The following is a 24189-nucleotide window of genomic DNA, read 5'->3' as shown; positions in this document are numbered from 1 at the left end:
GCGTTAATGAGCCCTTTGAATCTCTAATGACCTGGGCCCAGTTGCCACTATGTAATTCTTTTAGAATATTTAATATGCCCTCCGGCAATGCATCATTTTCTAGCACTTCCCAAAGGCTGCTTCTATCTACTGAGTCAAAGGCAGCTCGGAAATCGACGAAACAGCAGCATAATTTGCCATTTTGTTCAATCGATTTCCTAGCTAAGGCCCACAGGGCAAAACAATGAACAATCGTAGAGTGGCCTTCTTTAAACCCACCCTGTTCCACTGGTACGATTGACTGAAGATCCACCCACTCTTTTAACTTACCGAGTATCATCTTAGCAAAAATCTTTTCTCCTATATCTAATAGGTTAATTAGCCTGTAGTTTTTAGGGGCATGTACATCTCCTTTTTTTATGCAGAGGCCTTATTATTGCACCCTTCCAGTTTGCAGGTATTAGCCCTTGCTCTAGTATTAAAGTAAACATTTTTGAGAAGAATTCCGCCCACCAAGGCTGGTTTGAATTTAATATCAGGGCTGAGGTTCCATGTATCAGCGAACCGCAAATGATCCATTTAGTATATCCTGGTGTTTTCGCTACGCTACGAGCAAGAGCACTCCTTCTATTGACATATTTCTGATCTACCCACGGCATCCATCTTAGATCATGGCCGCCATTTTGTGATTCTTGCCCTCACATATGCAATAGTCTCTGATCACTCCACTTTGATTAAGGACACGTAACCTTAGCCGGAGATTCACCTCTTTCATGACATGTGCACCTTAAACCAGATCACGCTGTAGCTGCATGACTCGACAAAGGCTACCTCCTCTGCCCGAGGCCAGTCCTGCCAAACTGGTCTTCGTGTCCATTGTACCTGATCATGATTAGGCGGCCGAAGCCGGTAGCCTTGCCCATTTACAACCCACAAACATCCCTTATCCCACTTTTCTATCTTCCACACCTGGCTCTGTTTCTTTCTTTCTGAATCTTTATTAGGGGGAGGTAACGAACTTTACGATGAGGCGGTCCGGGTCCTGAATGCAATATTGACAGGGAATTGTGACAAACTAGTGGGAACCCCTCTCTTCGCAATGTTTGGCCTCAGATATTATCGACGGTTCCTGTGTAACACCAAATATTTATTGTTTTAGACACAAAGGTTTTGGGAATGTATTACATGTAAAGAATTCGCCCCCAGCTTAAAATTTCGTATATAAGGAGCAACCCACTTTGTACAAATCGAACAGGCTCCTGATTACTGCCCGTGTGTAGTATCTGTGACTTCTGTGTCCCTGCAGTAATAAACCTTTGGTCTTTGACGCCACCATCGAGAAGCCCGTGTTTCTGTTCATTTGTGCACCAAGGCAGGTTGGAACTCCGGGGTCTTTGGGTGTTGTACCCTGACACCTCTGGACGGAACCAAAAAGTCCAGAACTCCAATTGGCGCCCAACGTGGGGCGACGTCATTCGGTACCGGTCCAAAAGCCTGAAGAGTTCGAGAAGCTTCGTGTGAAGATTCCTGAGGGAGGCGCCCCACTTCATCGATCCCGGCATATCGCAAAAGTGGCCCGAAGTTCTCTTCCACGAGGGTTTCCCGTTCAGGACGGCTGCAGTGGGCCGTTGCCTTGACCGTCGCCCTGTCTTGGACCCGAAGAGGTGCAGTCCTTAGTACGGCGAAACGTGACGGGTTTCTCCTTGGTGACGTCTTCAGTGACTCAGTTAAGTATTTAGTGATAGCTAGCTGGTTACTTTGTGAGGATTGTTAAAAATCCTTGATCGGTTCTTGGTTTGGTTTGGTTTTGTCAGATTATCACTGGTTGTTCTAGTTACGATAATCTATTTGGTTTAGTTTGGGTATCGATACATCAGTTCGTTTTGGTAGGCCTAAGTTCTTGGTTCAAGTGCACATATTTGTTCCGTGTTTGTTTGTTTTGTGTTCCGGACTGAAAATGGTAAGTCGGAAAATGTTGTCTTGTTTTAGTTGCAACAGTGACTCACGATTGGAGGACTCTTGTCTGGTTCCTCCGATTGGGACTCCCCTATATGATTTATATTGTAAACATGGCGTGGGTCCTATATCTTATAATGAGGTGTGGGTCCGTTATTGTAAGAAGGATGGTGTCCTTAGTTGGCCACTGCATGGTAGTTTTGAACCAGAGATTCTTGACAACTTAGAAGCGAAATTGTTTAAGAAGAAAGCCCGGCCGGCAATGTTTGATTCTTTCCGTTACTGGCGAAAAGAATCCAAACAGAGAGAAATGAAAAGGTTGAAGAAAGAACAGAAAGAACAAGAAGAGTTAACTCTAGAGCAAGCGGCTAAACAGTTGCAGGCTAACGAGTGTGAGAAGGCCATAGATGTAGCAATTAGAGAGCATAACTTAGCGATTGACAAGTGCTATCCTGCCTTGCCATCGAAAATGGCTAAGATACTGGAGGATCCCGAAAACGATCCTCTGCTATCTTATCTGTTAAGGTCACCTCCACCGTATGCACAAGGTGCTACGGCTCCGCCTGTCCCGAATGGTCAATTGCCGGTTGCTGGACAACCTGGTGTTCCTGCTCCTGTCCCCCAGAATCAAGTTCCCGTACCTCCTGTGATGAATGTGAATGTTCCTACAGCTCCTTCTCTTCCTGCACTGCCAGCTTCCATACCTACTTCTGTACCTACTGCTCCAGAAACTATTTTCCTCGATACTCCTACTGTTTCGTCATCTATTCCTACCTCTACTGCATTCTCTATGTCTGCGAGTGTGCTAACTCCGCTTTCTGTTCGTCGAAGAATCACTGATTCTGTTACTAATATGCTGTCTCCTTTATATAAAACTTTAATCAAGACTCCTACTCCTGATTCTGTTCAGAGACGGAGTCAGCTTCCAAGTACTGAGGAACGAGGAATTTTAGATTCCACGGCTCTCAGATGGATTTCGAAGGGTAGAAGATATAGTACGAGAAATGTGCTCGACACATTTATGCAGTGGGGGGAACCAACGCAACGGTACGTCTTTGATGAGATGTGCTCGTTGTTACGTGAGGAGATAGAAGAAGATGATGTCGAATCAGATTTGGAAGATTTAATTAGGGTTCAAAAAGAGTTCGCTGCTGGAATGATAGTGGGTGAGAATATAAAGGAAGTGATGGAACTTATTTTAAGTTTTAGGAGTGATCCATCTCTTCGTTCGCCGAGAGATTTAGAAAAAGGTAAAGTGAAGCCAAGTCGCCAATATCCTATGAGGGAGGTTCCTCCAATCTGGCGCGAAGCAATACAACGTGATGATAATGCAGGAATTGCAGCTGCTCCAGCACAGTTCCAACGAGTGTGGATACACATTCCATGGAAGCGAGCTGAAGTGTTAGCGGTGAAACAGGCCTTGCCAGATCCACTTAAGAATCCAGCCGGATATTACAAGGAATTAACACAGACAGTTGAGGCTTGTATAATGAACCTAGCCGACATCGATATGTTGTTTGGTAACGTAGTTCCGCAACCAGTGTGGGCTAAAATTCGTAGAGAGGATCATCAAGCTGCCTTAGGTGGTGATTGGGCAGCTATCACTGCAGCAGATGGTCAACAAATAGGTGGTGCAAAACCCGAACCTTTAATTGCTAATCTGCCAGGTAGAATAATTGATCTAATGAAGACTCTGATGCCCGCATTACGTGTAAATTGGGACAAGCTGTCAGCATGCAGGCAGAAGAAAGACGAAAGTGTCTCCGACTTCTTCACGAGGTTTGAAGAGACTTTTGTGGATCATAGTGGTCAGGACATGAGTACAGAAGGAGGGCAAAGACTGTTTGTCGATAAATTTGTGCATAATTTGTTACCTGAATTATGCAATAAATTAAAGGATTCAGAAAGTGCGTGGGCTGTATCTACGACAGCGCAAATACTTGCGACTGCACAGTACTACGAAAATAGAGATAAAGAGGAAAAGGAGAAATCAGAGAAGAAAACGAAAGATTTAAAAACTAAAGTTCTTTTGCAGCAGGCGTATCCGCCTCGCACGAATCAGACTAATACGCAGCAAGGTTCGTACCAAAGGACAGATTATGGTTCATCAAGACCACAATATCAGTGGAATCAGTGTGCGTACTGCAAGAAAGAGGGTCACTATAAAAATTAATGTCCGATCTTAGCGCAAAATAATGCAGCAGCAGTTCAGAGAGGTCGTGATGGTTTTGTGCAGAATTCTAGAGGTCGAGGACGAGGTGCTATGCCTCCACAAACGAATGATCGTCCCTCCAATCACTTTGATCAACGAAATGGACAATCTGCTCAGCAAAATAGATCTCAACAGTATCTTGTTGAGGACTATAATGAAGTAGATGAGGGTTTTCAGCAAAATGGGTACTAAGACAGCCATGGACAGAGAGAGGGAGTAGTATCAGTTCCAGTGGATCAGAGTGGGCCTTATGTCGCAGTAGCAACATCAGGTGTAGTCGAACAGTTTCTGTTGGATACTGGTGCCGCAAAAAGTTCTATCATTCATGCGAAACTCCCTGGCGCACCTTTGTCCGGCTCAACAAATGTTTCCGTAGGTTTTTCAGGCGCCCCTGTTTACAACCCGATATCTGGTCCTTTGTCTATTTCTGTTGGACCGTGCCAATTGAAAGCACCCCTGATTTTGACGACAGGTTGTAATGAAAATCTGCTTGGTTTAGATTTGTTAAAACGACTATATGCGACATTGTACTGTTCTCCGGAAGGAGTACAACTTACGTTGGGTAAAAATATCACCTCTCCGATGTACTTGTCAATGGATGCACTCCCGCCGGAGCTACATTCACTCCCTGATTCTCTTTGGGCGACTGGTCCTAACGATGTAGGTCTCCTAGAAATTCCACCGTATGTGGTAACTTTGAAAGCGAATGTGAAATTTCCAAGAATTCCCCAATATAAAATATCGAGTGAAGGTGAGCGTGCACTTTTATTGATTGTGCAAGATTTGATTAAGAAAGGTGTGGTTGAAGAAACTAGAGGAAATGTCTGGAACAGTCCTGTCTTACCGATTCTGAAGCGAACTGATCCTACAAAACCTCCAGTATATAGGTTTGTCATAGACCTTAGAGAAGTTAATAAGATTGTAGTCCCGCAGTTTCCTGTAGTGCCAGACATTACTGCCTTGTTAACATTGATTCCTGCCACAGCCACATGGTTCTCAGTTATTGACTTAAAGAATGCCTTTTTCAGCATTCCGATAGCCGAAGAAAGTAGGGATATTTTCGGCTTCTGTCTAGGAGGTCGCAGTTTCAGATTTAAACGCGCTCCACAAGGCTATTGTGAAAGTCCATCCATTTATAGTCAAGCATTAAAAAGCCAGTTAGATTCTTTTGTCCTTCCTCCAGGTTCTGCCCTAGTACAGTACGTAGACGATCTTCTAGTGGCTGCCGATGACAAGGAAACTTGCAAAGCAGCTACAATTTCCCTATTGCATCATTTGTCTAATTTGAATCACAAAGTGTCTCCTTCCAAGATGCAATACTGCTGCCAAGAAGTGACCTACCTAGGTCATCTCTTGTCAAAGGAGGGAAGGAAGTTGACCCCAGAAAGAATAAAAGCAATTACGCAGATGAGTGTTCCACGCACACAGAGAGAAGTACGTGCCTTTCTAGGTATTACCTCTTACTGTAGGCAGTGGATTCCAAATTTTTCTCTTTTGGCGAAACCATTGGTAGCTTTGACTGGGAAAAATGTTCCGAGTCCGGTGCCATGGTCTGATGAATGTCAAGAGAGTTTTACTGAATTACGAAAAGCATTGTGTTCAGCTCCTGTATTGGGTACACCTGATTACAGTAAGCCATTCACGCTCTACGTTCACGAAAGAGAAGGTTGCGCGTTGAGTGTTCTGACACAGAAGTTTGGTGATAAACAACGCCCTTGTGCGTATTTTTCATCAACATTAGATCCGGTAGCTAGAGCGTTGCCTAGTTGTTTGAGAGCTACAGCGGCAGCTGCAGCTTCCATTCGACAATCTGCTGGTTTGGTGATGAATAACATGCTAGTGGTCATGGTTCCTCATGCAGTGGATACACTCATGAACCGAACGAAGACTCAACACCTTACTAGTGCGAGATTATCTGGTTACGAGCTGACATTACTAGCGAGTCATATTCAGATCAAAAGATGCAATGTATTGAATCCAGCAACATTGTTGCCGACTGATCAAGAGTCGAGTGATTCCGAGCCACATGACTGCTATTTCAAAACGGAGGAAGAGACAAAAGGACGTATCGACTTGAAAGATACTCCGTTATCAGATCCGGATGGTACGCTGTATGTGGACGGGTCATGTTTTAAATTGGAAAATGGTGATGTGACTGCTGCTTACGCAGTAACGACTTTGAAGACGATTGTGGAGACTGCAAGAGTAAGTCAGAATTCTGCCCAAGCTGCAGAATTAATAGCTCTAACGAGAGCGTGTGTTTTAGCTGAGGGAAAGAGAGTGAATGTGTTTACAGACAGTCAGTACGCATTTGGCGTGGCCCATAGTTTTGGCCGGTTGTGGAGAGAAAGAGGGTTCATTACGTCCCATGGGACTAAGATCCAGCATGGTCAGCTAGTTAACGACTTGTTGGAATCTCTAACCTTGCCGACTGAAGTTGCGATTGTGAAGTGCAGTGCTCATAAAGCAATCACGGATGATGTTGGTCGTGGGAATGCTTTTGCTGACGAAATCGCTAAACAGACAGCTAGAGACACGATGAGCAGAATGTATGTTGCTACGTCTGCAAGATGGATTGCTGAGTCTGGAATGTGTGAGGATACTATGGAAAGTGTGAAAGAGATTCAGAAAGAAGCGACTGAGGAAGAGAAACGTGTATGGAGAGAAAGTACGGGCAAGTTAGACTCGAATGGATGTTGGATTGATTTGACAGAACAGCAGCGTTGGATGTTGCCCGATGCGTATGTGCTTGCAGTAGTGACGATGGCGCATGGAGTAGCGCATATAAGTTCTAAAGGGATATGTAAGATGTTAGCTCCGGTCTGGAAGAATGAGGGAATCAGTAAGTGTGCAGAGAGAGTGGTGAAAAATTGTATGGTGTGCTTGATGCATAATCCTGGCAAGGGAACTCCAACTCCAGCTGGTCATTTCGCTCCTCCTTCCTGTCCCTTTGAAGTGATTCAGTTAGACTTCATTCACATGGAACGCTGCAACAATTTGAAGTACGTCCTAGTGGTAGTCTGTGCTTTTTCCAGGTGGATAGAAGCATACCCACTAAAGGACAACACTGCCCTATCTACTGCCAAAATTCTTCTCAAGGAATTTTTCCCTAGGTATGGAATGCCACGGATTGTATGGTCAGATAACGGAAGTGAGTTTATAGGGAAAGTTATGCAGAGTGTGTGTGCCGGCCTAGGATTGAAACAGAAATTTCACAGTGCAAACCATCCCCAGTTTGCTGGTTTAGTCGAGGGTTATAATGGCACCCTCAAGCTGAAAATAGCCAAAATACAAGCATCCACAGGTTTAGCCTGGCCAGACGCACTTCCTTTGGCCTTGTTATCAACGAGAGCAACAGTACATTCTAGAATAGGGCTTAGTCCATATGAGATTGTGTTTGGCCGCCCGGCAAATATCTGGGGTGTGCCGAGGCCTAAACAATTTTGCTCCATTGAATATCCTATGTTGATAGACTATCTTTACGACTTGACTGCTAAATTGAGTCTTATTCATCAACAGGTTTTCGATGCTTTGCCAAAACCTCCGGAGAGTCCAGGGCACCAGCTGAAACCGGGTGACTTCATTGTAATCAAGAACTTCGCGAGGACGAAGAACCTTCAGCCAAGATTTGTGGGGCCTTTTCAGATCTTACTGGCAACGAGGACAGCAGTTCGTGTAGCTGGCCGCAAACACTGGATTCACGCTTCTCATGTAAAGCGTGTTCCTTTGCCGCTCCCTTACGACGACTGGGTGAAAAAGGGAATTGGTGCCTCCGAATCTGAAATCACACCGAAGTTCATCTCTTTCAGCGATGCCGAATTGATTACTGACACTTCAAAACCTGACTCTCCTCCTGAAAAGACTCCTTTGAACATTGAACATTTGTCTCCAGCATCAGAAGAAACTTTGTTATCTGCGAACTTAAACTCTGCAACAGCTGCTAGTGATACACTATTTTCCGATCAGACAGTACCAGCGAAGCAGAGATACAACCTAAGAAGCCATAAAATGGACAAATAAAGCAGGCAACTGCATATTGTGATTTTGATATATTGAACTTTTGCCTTCAGCCAGGAAGTTTGCTATTGTTTATTTGTTTTTAAAATTGCCTTGCCGTCTGGGTAGCCGTAGGGTCGTGGCTGTGTGCCTAGTTTGAATTTGCAGGGGTCTGACACAAGGTCGATCTTTCTGTTGGTTCTGGGAACTCCCAGGGCTGATAGAGGCATTTTCATCTACGTACACATCATCAGTGGTCGCGAGCGGATTGTAGAAGATGGAGCTTCCTGCGCTGCAACGAGAAAATATGATTTATGTTCGCAGAAACAGACTTAATAGAATTCTTCATAGCAAATGCTTTCTGATGCAATGTGCCATTACATTCTTGATTGTTTTAGCAACATTGGTGGGTGGAATCGTCTTTAGCATAAATTTGATTTTTGTGCCAGTTTCTACAGTACCTCCCCTTGATCCTGCTATTTCTACTGTTTCTTCTATACACTCTTTTCACTCGTTTCCAGAACATGAGCAAGCCCGACGCTCAGAATTCACCAACAACACTTTTGTACAGCTCTTGCACCAACACCAACTGGTAGTTAACACTACAGACTGCTGGGTGTGTGGCTTGATACCTCACACTATGGATAAAGGTATTCCATATCTGGTTTTGCCTTACAGCTATAATGGATCATTTCAGGCCTTCCAAACCATCTTTGCTTATGCCCTTGAAACCTATCCTCCACGTCCACCGCGTTCCACTAAATATAACTCTGCCAACAAAGCCTTAGTCCAGGGAATTATTGACATGGTCAAGGACGTCAATAATACTCCATCTTACCCTAGAGACGAATTGCGAGTATATTTAAGTTGGAATACTTCAGAGTATCGCCTTAGTTTAGGAGAAAGCAAGCGTAAAAGCTCAACTCCAATCTGGGTCGTACCTCACCGAGGTCAGGTCTGTTTGCAAGGTAATGGGAGAAATCCGAGAGCTCAGCTAGGGAGGAGTGAGTGCGTAGAGACTTATGTGTTTCCGGCTAACTCTTCCCCTGCCTTTCTTACTGCTAGGGGTACCTACTTCATTTGTCGAGACAGAGCTTATACATGGTTGCCTGCCGACTTTTCAGGATCATGTTACATTGCTCGATTGTTGCCTCCGACATACACTGCTTCATCTGATTACCACAGAACCAGAATAGCGAGAGGTGTCTTCAGCAAGGAAGATACCGCTGGTCAGGAAGCTGGAGACTTCTTCAAAGGCTTCCTTCCGTTCTGGGGACCTATGGCCAATAGTAGAAACATACGTCAGCTAACACGGGTAGTTGAATCTACTATTACCGAAACTGCTGGTGCCCTTAGCAATCTGACAGCTGAGCTTCAGGCGGATAGGCTCATGACGTTGCAGAACCGTATGGTTCTAGACGTTATACTTGCAGATCGAGGTGGGGTATGCAGAATGATCCAATCGAGCTGCTGTGTCTTTATTCCTAATAATGCTCCAACAGTCTATGAGGCGATCTCTAAGTTGCACAAGATTTCAGATTCCATACATGTAGACAAGGGAAACTGGTCCTTCATGGAGTGGTTTTGGACTCTGATATCAGCGTGGGGATGGAAGGTTCTGATGGTCATTGGTGTCATCTTAGTATTCCTATTCTCATGTTGTCTGATTATCCAGTGTGGTCCTGCTCTGTGTAGTCTTTGTGCTGCAACTTGTCTCAGAAAACCACCTGCGTTTGGAGAAAAGACACGAGAAAGGATGATGATACAACAGCATGTCACTGACCTGATGAGCATAGAACTAGATTCTGACATAGACTGAGTAATTGCCTATGTAAGGGCAAAAGGAGGGTCTGAGGTTCCATGTATCAGCGAACCGCAAATGATCCATTTAGTATATCCTGGTGTTTTCGCTACGCTACGAGCAAGAGCACTCCTTCTATTGACATATTTCTGATCTACCCACGGCATCCATCTTAGATCATGGCCGCCATTTTGTGATTCTTGCCCTCACATATGCAATAGCCTCTGATCACTCCACTTTGATTAAGGACACGTAACCTTAGCCGGAGATTCACCTCTTTCATGACACGTGCACCTTAAACCAGATCACGCTGTAGCTGCATGACTCGACAAAGGCTACCTCCTCTGCCCGAGGCCAGTCCTGCCAAACTGGTCTTCGTGTCCATTGTACCTGATCATGATTAGGCGGCCGAAGCCGGTAGCCTTGCCCATTTACAACCCACAAACATCCCTTATCCCACTTTTCTATCTTCCACACCTGGCTCTGTTTCTTTCTTTCTGAATCTTTATTAGGGGGAGGTAACGAACTTTACGATGAGGCGGTCCGGGTCCTGAATGCAATATTGACAGGGAATTGTGACAAACTAGTGGGAACCCCTCTCTTCGCAATGTTTGGCCTCAGATATTATCGACGGTTCCTGTGTAACACCAAATATTTATTGTTTTAGACACAAAGGTTTTGGGAATGTATTACATGTAAAGAATTCGCCCCCAGCTTAAAATTTCGTATATAAGGAGCAACCCACTTTGTACAAATCGAACAGGCTCCTGATTACTGCCCGTGTGTAGTATCTGTGACTTCTGTGTCCCTGCAGTAATAAACCTTTGGTCTTTGACGCCACCATCGAGAAGCCCGTGTTTCTGTTCATTTGTGCACCAAGGCAGGTTGGAACTCCGGGGTCTTTGGGTGTTGTACCCTGACACCTCTGGACGGAACCAAAAAGTCCAGAACTCCAGGGCCGGCATATCATCCGGGCCTGCTGCTCTAGTTAAATTTAAAGTCCTAATTATCCTAAGGATGTTTATTACTGAGCAATCATGTTTGAGATCCCCTACTAGATCTCTCCACTGCTTTGGTACCAAATTATCCGACAACCTCCCCGGGGCATACAATTTCTGAATATACTCAGCCCATACATCTTCCTCTACTACACAGGTCATTGGTGCAATCAAGGGTTCCCTGGCTGACTGTATTAACTTCCAGAATTGCCGTAGGTTCTTATTTTCAATGGATTCCAATAATTTGCCCCAGCAAGATTCTTTATGAATCCTTTTTACATTGCGGATTAACAGTGGCGCAGAGTATGCAGATTGGGATGCATTAAGAGACAACATATCTTAACCTACTGCTACAAGAATAAACCATAAACTGTACCATCCTCCCACCCACACTTGCACCCCAAAAGTATCTGTCGTCCCTAAAAAATACCATTTCAGTAAGATGCATTACATGGCATTAGAGGTGGACCTCCTCTTAATCTCACTGCATCTGTGTGCCACCACCCCTCAGTAGAACAGATGACGTCTTTTGTGTGCCAGTGTGCCCTGTACCCAGGAGAACATCACCCTCGACAATCTCCCCAGATGAGGTGTTGCGCCTGTTTGGGCCAGTAGGTGTTGCGAAGGGACATCAGCATCCAGGAGGCGAGTTTAGTCTGTGTTAGTAGAGCCTGGAGAGCATTTATGCTGCCTGCACCCCCTCTGGGATCTTTAGCACCTCCGCAAGTTTCAGTTGGCTACTGCCCACTGGCTGCGACCCAGTTACAGTATTGAGGCCGGGGGGAACCTGACAGTGAAGCACACGCCTCTCCGCTGCCCCCTGCCATGCTTCCTCAGGAGTATTAAAGGCGAAGCCTGGGAGTTGTGTAAAAAATGCAGTTTCGAGGGAAGATCAAAATATATCGATGGGGCATTTCTCTCAGTTTGAACAAATAATTTGCGTTGTTTCTGGACCGCTTCGGTGTAATCAGGGAAAATCATGATGCAAGGGTTCCCTTGGTCCGCGTTGCTTGCAGAATAATATAGCGATCACGAAAGTTCAGTATCCGAGCGAATATGGGACCTGGGGCGGCCTTGGCCCTGTGTGCCTGCTCGAACACAAATCAAGGAAATAGAGTGCCTCCCATGATCTTGGACCTGAGCCAAGTCTCTGAATGTTTCTGGGTTTGAGGTTTCAGCTACCTCTATGAACCCCAAGAAGCATAGGTTGTTGTGGCCAGAGTGATTTTCCGCATTGTTCTCCAACGTAGGGGAAGCAGATAGCAGGTTAGTCATCTTCGCCTTGAGGTCCACCACATCATCCTCCAAAGTCGATACTCTCCCTTCTGTCTCAGTAACCTGCCGAGCCACATTACTGAGATCTTGACGGAGCAGTGCAACGTCGGCTGTGGTCCAGACCTTATTTTTCAGATGTCTATGTGAAGGTGTCACAAACACTGTTTACGGTTTTGACATTAAAAATTAGTCATGCTATATGATTTGCATCAACAGAGTTCATGTTGCTATGGAAGTGCTTACAGGGAAGTGTTTTACAGTTTTAAAATAATAGTGATATTTTACTTTCTAAAATAGATGTATTATTGGCTGTCCGGCAACAGAGTACAGTCTTCCAGGTGTAATTTAGGTCCAAATATGTATTTATTATTGTTTTAAAGACTTTAGTGTAAGTTTTAAATAAACCTGAACTTCCATGAGTAGTTTCAAAGTCAATTGGTTAATCTGCAAACCAGGTTGCTGGTTTCCTGTTGTGCACATTTGTTACCTTACATTATGAAAGTGTGCATTCATGACAGACCATAATTTATCTCAGGATAATTATGTGGGTGACATCTGACACTATATACTCAATGCAGCCAAGTCCTTGATAACTACGTGTTCTTTTCTTGTGGGTTTGGAGGTCCAAAACTGATTCTCCCAAGTGAGAGTGGATGACCTCGATCAAAGTACAGCAGGAGAATGTAGATTCCCTGATGTCTGACTACCTCCAGTGGTTGTCCACCTCCACAAATCCCCAAGTATCACTGAACCATTTTCTAGAGACCTATGCATAGCTAGTTATCTCCCAGGCGTTTTCCCAGGCCTGTATATGGAACTTGTTTACACTTCCTTTTCAGTTCCTCTGTTTATCCATGTAGATGGCGGACTATGGCCATAACAACTCTACTCTGCTAGATAGACCTGCAAAGGTAGGAAGACTGAAGGTAATTTGACAGATGATCCTATGATTTAACAGCCAAAATACAAAGCCTACAAACTTCTGATTCTACTTGTTTGCGATGGGATGGTCCGCTGAAGTCCGTGACATTTCAATTACGTTGCTTGGCATCCTTTATTAAAGTGCTGTAATAGTTAGCTTATGTTCATGCGTCCATTTTTATTTTTGATAGACGTACTCTGAAAAATGCAATCAATTGTGTCCTATTTCTGAGCACTATGATTGGCAGCTTCAGTCAAGATTGCAGGGTTGCCTGGATCCAGTGGCTGGAAATTAGGCAATTTCTGCGCAGGTTTTGCAGCATTCTTATTAACAGAATAATCTTCGAAAGGTGCAATAAACTAGAAACCACAATACATTGAGGTCTTAAACGCAGTAGAGATGTGTGGCAAAGAAATATTTCACTTTTTTTTAATTAATCACAAATTTGACTCTTATTTTGCATTGAATATGAGGAATGTCAGCTCTTGCTTAACCAATGCTTGAAACTGTTTAAGAATAGTGAGGCCAGCATTATTTCTGATCTTTGCTAGAGAAGCTACCGACATCAAATCCATTAAGATGCCATCTTTTGAGAATCATTTGATGCATGCTTTAATTTAAAATAAAAAAAATTATTATTTTGATGTGATGTAAAACCGTTATGGGTAACAGGAAAAGTCACAAAAGCGTGCCCACAGGTATGTGTTGTGCAGCGTTATGATTTTCAGGAATTCACAAGAGTTAGCAGACCCAGAAACTGCTCTAGCAAACGTTTCGAATTTCATGTTCGCATAAGCAAACAAATGCATGCATATATTTGCTGATGCGAAAATCTAAAGATCGATTGCAAATTCACTTTTCCCCAAACCCACTTTTCCTCTCCATCCTAAAAAAAAAAGTTTTACTTACCTTGGTTAGCAGTAAATATTCAACCTTTTTCAGTGTGAGTAAGATATTGGTGAAGAGTTGATGAATACCCCACCTACTTTCGGTCACTGTACGTAGATTTTCAGAAAGATGGAAAAATCCGACCCTTACTAAAATACAAGCCTTGACATAATACGAGTGTTGGCATAATTAGAGAGACTACTATAAGAGGTCTGATATGATGAGAACACTGCCATAATTCGTCACCTTACTACACAGGACTAGGAGATTTCGGAAGCATCTTGTCCCATCATGCATGGGTGTATATTTCATGAAAATTCCACACTTTTGGTAAGTTTTCGAGTTCATTGCAGCGATTTGGTGTGTAAAGCCAGTTTCTTGGATTTCTATAAAAAAGAAACATAATACTTTGAACTATATCGAAGAAGGCGGAACCGCTGATATACACCTGAATGAGAAGGTGGCCGTACAGTGTTCTTTGGTATAAATGAGTAATTTGTTTTCTTTTGTTGTTATGGACAGGAGTCCACAACTAAAGCTACACATATTTTGGTAGGACATTTCCTGATCTGGTGGGATGGACTACGGTGTCTATACACTCCCTTTGATTGACTAACTTGTATCTTTCCACTGCTCACTTTTAGGGAACCTTGCTTCCTTTTTAGGTTTCGCTGGGGGGCGGAGCCGTTAGGCTCCTCCTCCAGAGAAATCTATTGAGTACAGTAAGCACTATGGAACACGCCCCCCCGTCCCATTGGCTAGCTCCATAAATGGAGCCTAGCCATTGGACGAGGGGCCTGTCCATCAATGCCGGACCAGACACGGGGGCGTTCCCGAGATTCTTTGGCTTTGGCGACGTCACGCGACGCCGGGAACGCCCCCGAGTCTGGTCCGGCCGGGCCGTGCTTGCTGCTGTCCTGCCTTGTGTCCCTCCTCCCGCCGTCCCCACGTTTCCCGCCTCCCTCCCGACGTCCGTGTCCTTTCCCGCCCCCCTCGTCCTCTCCCGCCCGCCCCCCTCGTCCTCTCCCGCCCCCCCCCCCGTGTCCTCACAAATAGTGGTATCCCGTCCCGCCCGGGGGTCAACCGGCAGCTGCTCGGCACCTTGGCCGAGGCACGAAGGGGCTGCGACCGCATTGGTGGCTTTTCGGAGGCTCGTCGGCAGAGGCGCGCTCTGATTGGCCGCTGCAGTGGGCCTGTCCCCGTGAGCTGCGCCGCCGTTGGTTGGAGCCTCGCCGCGTCATCAGGATCTGCCCCGGGAGCCGCGCTGTGAGTGGCTGACTCCGGGGGAACCCTCAACGTCAGCGGCCCGGTATTGACACCGGCTGAAGAGAGGAAGCGCTGGGGGGCTGTGCGCTCGCTCGCCTTCCGTTTCCCAACTCTCTTCTCTTGCTTCCCCAGTTCTCTTGCCCTCTCTCATTCCGTACTCCCACCTCTCTTCTCTTCCTTCCCTTTTCCCGGCTCTCCTTCCGTTTCCTTACTCTCTTCTCTTCCTTTCCTTTCCCTTTCCCGGGCTCTCTTCCCCTCTCTCCTTCCGCATTCCCACCTCTCTTCCCTTCCCTCCCCTGTCCCCGGCTCTCCCCCAGCTCCCTCTAGCTGCAGCCACAAAAGTAATCTAATAATGGCGCCGGTTCTGTGGCAGGCCGGCCTCTGTAATCTTTCGCCTGTAATTGCCGCGTACGTGGTTTAGCTCGGAGGAGTTAATGGAGACTCGCAGTGTAGCACGGGGTAATTAGTTGTTTTTAAATAAACTGCAGGCACACTTTAATTAAGCCTGCAGTGTGAAAGGTGTGGTGTTATAGCAGAACAAAGCACAGTAGGCTGGGAAGGGGGGGCGGAAGCGGGGGCAGATGGAGAAACACTGAAAGCCAAGAAGGGACGCGGGTCTCTTTATCTCTGGTTTCGTTAACAGCTGTTGGGGATACAAACATTCGACAGGACGGGAAACCAAGCGCCTGTTTCCCCCTACACAAAACGCGGCTTCAGAGCCACGTTTGGTTGCGGGAGAGAAGAAAAGTCTTCAGAACACTAGAAAGGGAAGAAGGGAGTTGCGCCACACGCCACTACCGATAGACGGAGGGTGTTGGAGCCAGGCAGAGAGAGAGGGAGGGAGCGGGGAAGGGAGGGAGCGAGTGAAAGAGAAGGAGACAGAGGGAGTGAGGTAAAGGGAGAGACGAGGAAAGAAGCAAGAGAAGGAAAGAAAGGGGGCAAGCGAAAGAAAAGAGAACAAAAGAGAACTATGTAGAAGGAAAGAGGCCTATGCGAAGGTAGGAAGGGGCAAGGGAGAGAAAGTCAGCCAAAAATGAGGAGGTAGTGGATAAAGGGAGACCTGTGGAGTGGAACAGGGAGTTCTGTGTTGTAGTTCAGGAATTGTAGGGCCACTTGGAATTCTTGAGTGGGAAACGTGGACTTTGATTGGTCTCAAGCTTCATCATCTTTGGCAGCACTGACAGCACTTCAGAAAATAACTCCCAGGGGCTGCTGAACCACAATGTACTGCCAATATATGTTCTGAACTACTGTATGGAACTTTACACTACAATCCCACATGAAGAATACCAAGTACAATTGCGCTGCTGGACGAATCATTATATCTACGTTTTCATTCCTGTGCTCAGTCTTCATCTTTATCCTGATGATGACCCCAGAATTTTGATTCAGTCGAAACGCTGTCAACCATACTGAGGATTAAGACTATAAAATCATTGTGCCTGATAGCTGATGCCCCCACTGCAGCTTTTGTAAATTGTATAAACTTACATTAGCCTCTTTGATATAGACCTTCCATACTTGCTCTATTTGTAATATATAAATGATACTTTATACACCTTGTATATATGTTTGACATATAAAACATACTGAACTTGTAATACATCCCCTTTTGTAATGCTTTGTTCGCCCTAAATTGGCAGGGTATGCGCAGATGTGAGTCCCTTGCTCACTTTGCCACTGGATTCAAGCTAGCCTGGTTGAGGACGGCTGGAATGCCAGAAACTGGTCCCAGGATGCTTGTTTCTAGTCCAGGGAAGACATGGCTTGGCAGTTCGGGCTGGACTGTTTCCATGAGGCACAGGGTCAGACTGATTTGCATATAGCCATGTCTGAACTGGGGTGGCGGAGTGAGCTAAAGAACGGTGATGGATTAAACCCAGATCATTTGACTGGGGGGTGAGTGTTTGATTTGCTCAAACGCTCTGTCCATCATCCCCTTTTGTATCGAACTTGTAATACAAACAGCATTATTATAAATCTTTTGTTATGTAGTCCTTTTGTTCTCCAATTATTGTTCAATCTTTGCATTTATTTCCCTTTTACGTAATTTTGGGTACACTGCATTTTGTATTAATGTATGCGATACTTGTCTTTAATTAAAATGTATTGTCTGGAATATTGATTAATAACAGGGCACAAATCCTTATCAAGGTGAAGCAGCAGCTCCTTCACAGAGCCAGGACTCAGGCCCCAAGGTCAGGGTTCACATCTCTATAAGATGAAGCATCAAGTCACTCCCAAGGCCAGGGTCTGATTCCAACCAAGACCAAGGGGGGCTCTTGTGTGGTGTGTGTGGGGGGCTCTTGTGTGTGTGTGTGTGTGGGGGGCTCTTGTGTGGGTGTGTGTGTGCAAATGCAATACGTCTTGCATTTGCGACAGAGTAAGCTATTGGCATTGTAAATGAGAATGCCATTTATTTATCTGTTTTCAAAACCAACACATAAATAAAAAGTTTGTCATTTACAATGCCAATAGCTCAAACTTTTCCGAAGGCGAAACCGTTGCATTGTAAATGCTTGTTGGTTAAGCGTTCCATGAGAGTTGATGAGTTTTCCATCTCACGCCCTCACATGTCCCGTCCCCCAAATACCTCCCCTACGCTCCTGTGTGTTGCCCTCACTCTTGTGTACTGCTTGCCTTCTCGTGTGCCGCTACTCCTCTCGGGTGCTACTCCTCCTCGCACTCTGGTGTGCTACTCCCCACACCCCAATGTTGCCCTTTGCCTCTTGAACAACTTTTCCCTTCTTCTCCCACCTACTTATCCACTGAACCCTCACACCTATTGACGTTATTTTTCAATTTTCTATTTTTATTTACGGTCAAAGTGGGATCTGCCATCTTGAATTTGTAAATAAAATAGCAAAGCAAATGGTGCCGCCGGTCATGCTATTTGACACGTGTGTTTTTGTCACATGCATATAAAAAGTCATAAAATGTATGCAACAGCGGAATTACGTGACTGCCAGCAGCATTAGCATCATAATGCATTTTTTTTTGTTGCCAATGCTTCATAACATTTTGACGAAAAGCATTTGCTTTTCTCAGGTGCTGGATAGCATTGCCAAAAGACAGTGGTAAAGCCAGTAGGTCCCAAAGACGAGACCTATTCATCATACCATTTCTGGTTTGTCTTCCGAATAAATTCTCTGTCCTATTATATGAGAAAGGTACTTCTTATGGACAGAATGTGGGAGGAATGTGGCAGGTTAAATGTTAGGGAGATAAATATCATTTAAATTACATTTGGGCTGTAGAGTGTACTACTGGGCTTTAACAATCACTGGCTTCTCGAGGAAAAGAAAGGCGGAGAGCAGTAGGTGGACTTCGCTTTTTAGCCTGGTGCAGTTTTGTGGTAAGTAGTTTGTTTGCACCAGTCTGAAAGTCCACCAGCTACCACTGAGCTTATTTAATATTCAATTTAGCCCTTTGAATCTGAGTTTCAGTAGGTCAACGTTCCTATCTACACTCGTACTTCATTACTTGTTTTAATTGGCTACTCGTAGGAGATGCTTACATTTCCACCTACACTAGCTATTTTATTAGGTTTCCTTCAGAATTCTATTTTTTGCTATTTAATTGATTGCCTTACATCGTTATCTGAATTCTGCTTCCATCCCATGAAATATATTTATTTGGTCTTAAAACGTTGAATCGTATATGCTATTTTTTATTATTTTTAAGAATGCTAAATGAAGGTTCATATATTTACAGCTCAATGTACAGAATGAGTTATGGCGTGAAGGAAACTATTTAAACCTCTGTTATAGAAAAGATTATGTTACTATATAAAAATGGTAACTAAAGAGCAATTAATGTGGAATCCTTGTTAACTCATAACAGGTAGTGCATGAGGACGAATACATTTGTAGAATTGTTCTTTGTAGTCCTCTATAAGAATATAGTTAATTATTTGCTTGATTCTGTAATTAAGCTAATGGAAGTGCTTTATTACTTTTGCAGCCAAACCATTTACAAATGTGGTGAAAGAAATGCAACTTCATCGAGAGGATTTTGAAATCATTAAAGTTATCGGTCGTGGAGCATTTGGAGAGGTAAGATGTTCTTTCGCCAGTCATTCACAGCCCTTTTGTAAACGAACATTGTTGCGTGTTACAAACTATAGTCTAAACTGTGTCTCAAATGCCATCTTGTACTGATATTTTGGAACAAATGTTTTGAGGGGAATCTGTCCACTTAAACATTTTTTTTAAATCGTACAAGAGAGGACATTTCCGGACCTTCAGCCTGAACATTTTAAAGCACTAGACACCTGTGTCAGAGCTGTTGCACAACCACACAACCACAAAAAGACTCTATATTACAGAAAGAACCTGCAGGCTTTCACTTCCACAGCCGTGAAGACGCATTATCACGACAGCCTTTTTAAGTTCTATAATCTAATACACCTCCCATCATTTTGTTTGTGGTCACCTGTACTACATAGGTACTCTTTTCTTACATTCCACATGCATCAAACCTTAAATTAAAAGAAAGCTAAAGTGAATACCAAATGTCTAGAAAATATATATAATTTTAATTGTATATAAATTGTATACATAACACACTAAAATTTCATATACATAAAATATGGAGACATACTCCACATAACAATACAAGAAAGGGAAGATTAATCTGTTTTTGAACCTATACGCTTCTACCAGTCATATCACTGAGAAGCCATAACTTGGTTTCTATTATAAACAAGTTTCGTCCCCCAAGGTACCCTCATAACTGTACTAAAAAGACCTCCCAGGTGGCATAGCTTGACTATTCTATGGTGATGAGAATGGTATCGAACAAATGAAGTGTGCATCCTATATGTATTTTGAGTACCAATAGGTGTTTTTTTTGTTTGGATATTTTAAAAATCTTATACTTTGCTGTGCTTAACAATGATGAGTAGTTTGGGTTTGCACTTTTCTCAGTTGTTATACTGGAGCCCACTGAACGTAGCTGATGGACCATTGAACAACACTGAATATTTAACAAGATTCCCTTTTGAAATGACAGACTCTGTATTGCTTTAACATTCTGGTGCAAAACCTGGTAATATAGTGAGCTGGCTGCATAGTCCATTCCTGTGAGCTCATTGTTGGAATCACCTTTTCCCTTAATTTGTGCTCATTAGCTCAGATGTTTAGTTTTGTGCCACACCTCTGATATACTTTGAATAGTTAGAAGATGCATATAATTACAGGTTGGTACCGAGCATTTATAGTAGGAGTTGGATTAAGAACGTGTCAGAACATGTTATGCGCAACTAACTGTTATAAACTAACAAGAGTGTTTGAAGGTGGATAGCAAAATCTGTTAAATAATATGTTTACTGATGAGAAGTGTCTTGCAGCTAAATGGAAGATAGTTGTCCATTTTTATATATCAATGTGCGCATTCTAGGTTTTGCATACCAAAGGTTAAAAAGCAGGACTGAAAGACCGATCAGCATGGGATGAGGGGAATGTAGAGGCAATATTTAATGGAGTATGTGGACAATTTACCTTTGTATTGCCCCATAAGGTCGATTTCTTGCCTATACCTTATTGTGGGATTTCACACAGTAGCAGATGTAGGCAGGAAAAAAGATCGATCTGCAGAGCTGAAAAACCAATTCAGGTGGGGAGCAGGCGTTTTTTTAATACACATTATTTAAAGTTTTTAACAACATAACCATGATTGTGCACACAGCAGCGAGCAAGGGCAGTACACATACAAGAAATACAGTGATAATGATTCAAGGACCCTCCGTTACCCCGCTCCCTTTTTCTAAGGCAAGGACTGGACATTCAGGTCAATTTACTCCCCCGCCCTCCCCCCCCCCCCCTTCAGAGCCCCCAGCGTTTCCCCCCGCATTTGTGCTTTGCGTACTTATTTGGTCCCCTCTGCCATTAAATTGTTAAATAGCTCCTTCCATAGCCTTAAATCATCCTCAAGCTTCTCATCTTTACAACATTTCTTCAAGTGTACTTCTTCAGCTAGTGTCCACTCGCGTATATCTCGCAACCATGCCGTATATTCCGGTGCCCGTGTTCCCATCCACACTATTGCAATTCTACGCCTCGCCAGTAGCAGCTGATGTAGACTATACCCCATTTTGCTTTGTTTTTTGCTTTCTGATTCAAACCTAAGAGGCAGTGTTTTGGCGTTAATTGAACTTTGCCATTCACCTTTACCCTTATTAGCTCCACTACCTCCGACTAGAAGCAACTAACGTCAGGACATTCCCAAGCCAGGTGCAAGAAATTTGCCCCCTCTTTGTGACAGTAGGGCATGAGTTGGGCCTGCCGGGTGCCATGCAGTGTATCCTTGCCGGGGTCATATAGGTACGGTGAAGGTAGTTGTAATGAATTAAGTGAAAAAGAGCATTACAGGAGATTGTGTGTTTGAGCACACCCACCACCTTCCAGTTCTTTTCCTCTAATGGCTCCACCAGGTCGGCATTCCAAGCCTCATATGTGGCCAGTGGGGAAACACTGACCTTTGTGAGCCCCTGTATAGTGTACAATAGGTACCCAGGGCATAGGTGCATCCAAGGCCTACCAGGGGCTGCAGCATGTATTATGCCACCCTTGACTGGCCATCCAAACTGACACCACAGGCTGATCACTCAGCTTGGGCAAGGTGGTGTAATCAACCCTTGCTTAGATATAGTATACCTATATCTAACCTTATATATAGACACATATATACCTATAAGTCACTCCTATGGCAGGCCTTGACAATCCTGAAGGCAGAGTGCTTGGTTTTATTTGAGAGGGTGCTCTAGCATGAGCTGAACCCTTCTGCAGCTTTCAGAACCATGTCCTTATAGCTGTTCTATGATATAGCCATACCATATACTCTTAAGTGCATTATAATCCTCGCGGTTAATGCTAACTGTGGTTTGGCTTTTCAAAACATGTCGTGTAAGGTGTCAAACACTTTGGAATGCTACCCCCCGCCAGTCCTGCGGGAGGGGTAGCATTCCACCCTTCTAGAGGGAGAAGACAGGTACTTACTGCTTTACCCGGTTAAAGTTAAACAGAGCTTTAGCATCTCAAAATGGATGCTGCTGCCACAGACACGAGTCTGACCTCCTGCAGCTGGACGAAACTCTGGCAAGGGAGGCCTGGACAATAGGTTTCCTGTTGAGGGAGGTGCTAGCACCTCCCCAGACAGCCTGTAGTGTATCTGGGCAGGTTGGGTTCAATGGAAAGATGCTTTTCCAGACACTGCCTGGGGCACACAAGGTGCTCCATGCATAGCCCGGTTCAAACCAGTTGATGGGGCACTCCAGCCCCAGCTCTGGCGCGAAACTGGACAAAGGGAAAGGGGTGTAACCACCCCGTTCCCAGGTTCCACCCATAGGAGGGACCTAGCAGGTAATCCAGCCCCTTAGTTTAGTATAAAGATAGGAGCTGTGTCTAGAGACATTAGGTTATCCTGGACTGAAACTCTGAAACATAACTCTTGGACCTTCGACTTTTCAAACTGACTAGAAGACTGAAGACATCTCCCTTGTGGTCAAGGAGTGACCACCCTGTGCAAACAGGCACCACCAGTAACTTGCCGGTTTGCTTTGTCGACGCTCCCGCCGGAACCCGAAGACTCAGCGACTCAGGAACTGGACTTCCAGACTGCTCCGACTCCGATCCACATCCACAGCAAAGCTGAGACCCGTGGCGGTTACGAGAGACGTGGGACCGGACACCCTGGACGCCTGTTCTTTGCTAACCGTGCAGCTTCTGAGGTACCCTCGAAGTTGTGCATTGGGGTTTGAGAAGCCCCAGACCTGAGCAGCATTTGCACCGAAGCTAAGCCCTCCACACTCCACGAGTGCCACGTGGGGCCTGCGCCTGCATTTCAGCTCAACGCGTCTTCCCGGTTGCTAGCCAGTTGGCTAGTTAGCCCTCTGAAGACTTTATTTTGAAACTACAACGCTTGCCTGGTTGCTCCGGGCTTGCTCCAGCTTCCCTGCGAAGGAGAAGCTCCCCAGACCTTGCTGGTCTGACCTGAAGCCAATCTTCCCATCCTGCGTGGATTGCGTTTGCCAAGGCTTGTTTGGTCCAATCCGGATACCGACACCGCAGTCAACAAGATCCTTTGTGGGACAACTCTAATCCAGCGCCTGGTCGTCGTCTCCTGGTACTCGTGGATGCAGAGACCAGCTTCACCTCTTCACCTGATTGCATCTCGACATCGCCTGGTTCCTTCCTGGTCACTGGCTAGTGACCCAGACTCTGTCCCCTCTGCTTTCAGGTACTTCACTACTCCGATCAACACTTGGATCCATCCGGACACTCTTCTCCTGGTCGCCTGCATCACTTTCTTGCAGCTCTCCATAGGAAACGGCAACCAAACCCGACACAAGTCAAGTCAAGTCAGAGATTTATATAGCGCGCTACATACCCGGAGGGTCTCAAGGCGCTTGGAGAAGAGTGGGGAAGTTACTTGTCGAATATCCAAGTTTTAACTTGCTTTCTGAATGCTAGGTGGTTCTGAGTGAGACGAAGGTGTGTGGGGAGTGAGTTCCAGGTTTTAGCTGCGAGGTAGGAGAAGGATCTACCTCCCATGGTTGTTTTATTGATGCGAGGTACGGTAGCAAGCGCTTGGTTGGAGGATCCTAGTTGGCGGGAGGGGGTGTAGAAGGAGAGTCGTGTGTTGAGGCATTCGGGTCCAAGTTCGTAAAGTGCTTTCTGTGCGTGGGTTAGGAGGCGGAAAGTAATCCTCTTATTGACGGGGAGCCAGTGGAGGTTTTTCAGGTGATTAGAGATGTGGTCATTACGTGGGATGTCTAGTATGAGTCTGGCTGATGCGTTCTGGATGCGTTGGAGTTTTTTCTGGAGTTTTGCAGTGATACCGGCGTATAGGGTGTTTCCGTAGTCCAGGCGGCTGGTGACCAGTGCATGGGTGACCG

General features: G+C 44.9%; 1 protein-coding gene across 1 annotated transcript in view; it reads left to right on the top strand.

The window, feature by feature from the left end:
• Nucleotides 1-24189, top strand: part of CDC42BPB (CDC42 binding protein kinase beta) — a 900025-nt gene that overhangs the window by 126763 nt on the left and 749073 nt on the right. Inside the window, exon 2 of the mRNA XM_086937841.1 lies at nucleotides 19257-19348. Within this exon, the coding sequence (XP_086793967.1) occupies nucleotides 19257-19348 (92 nt within the window). The remainder of the gene's footprint in view (nucleotides 1-19256; nucleotides 19349-24189) is intronic.

This window comes from Lissotriton vulgaris, chromosome 9 (assembly GCF_964263255.1).
Source record: "Lissotriton vulgaris chromosome 9, aLisVul1.2, whole genome shotgun sequence".
NCBI lineage: Eukaryota > Metazoa > Chordata > Amphibia > Caudata > Salamandridae > Lissotriton > Lissotriton vulgaris.
This window is presented reverse-complemented; position numbering and strand designations above follow the sequence as displayed.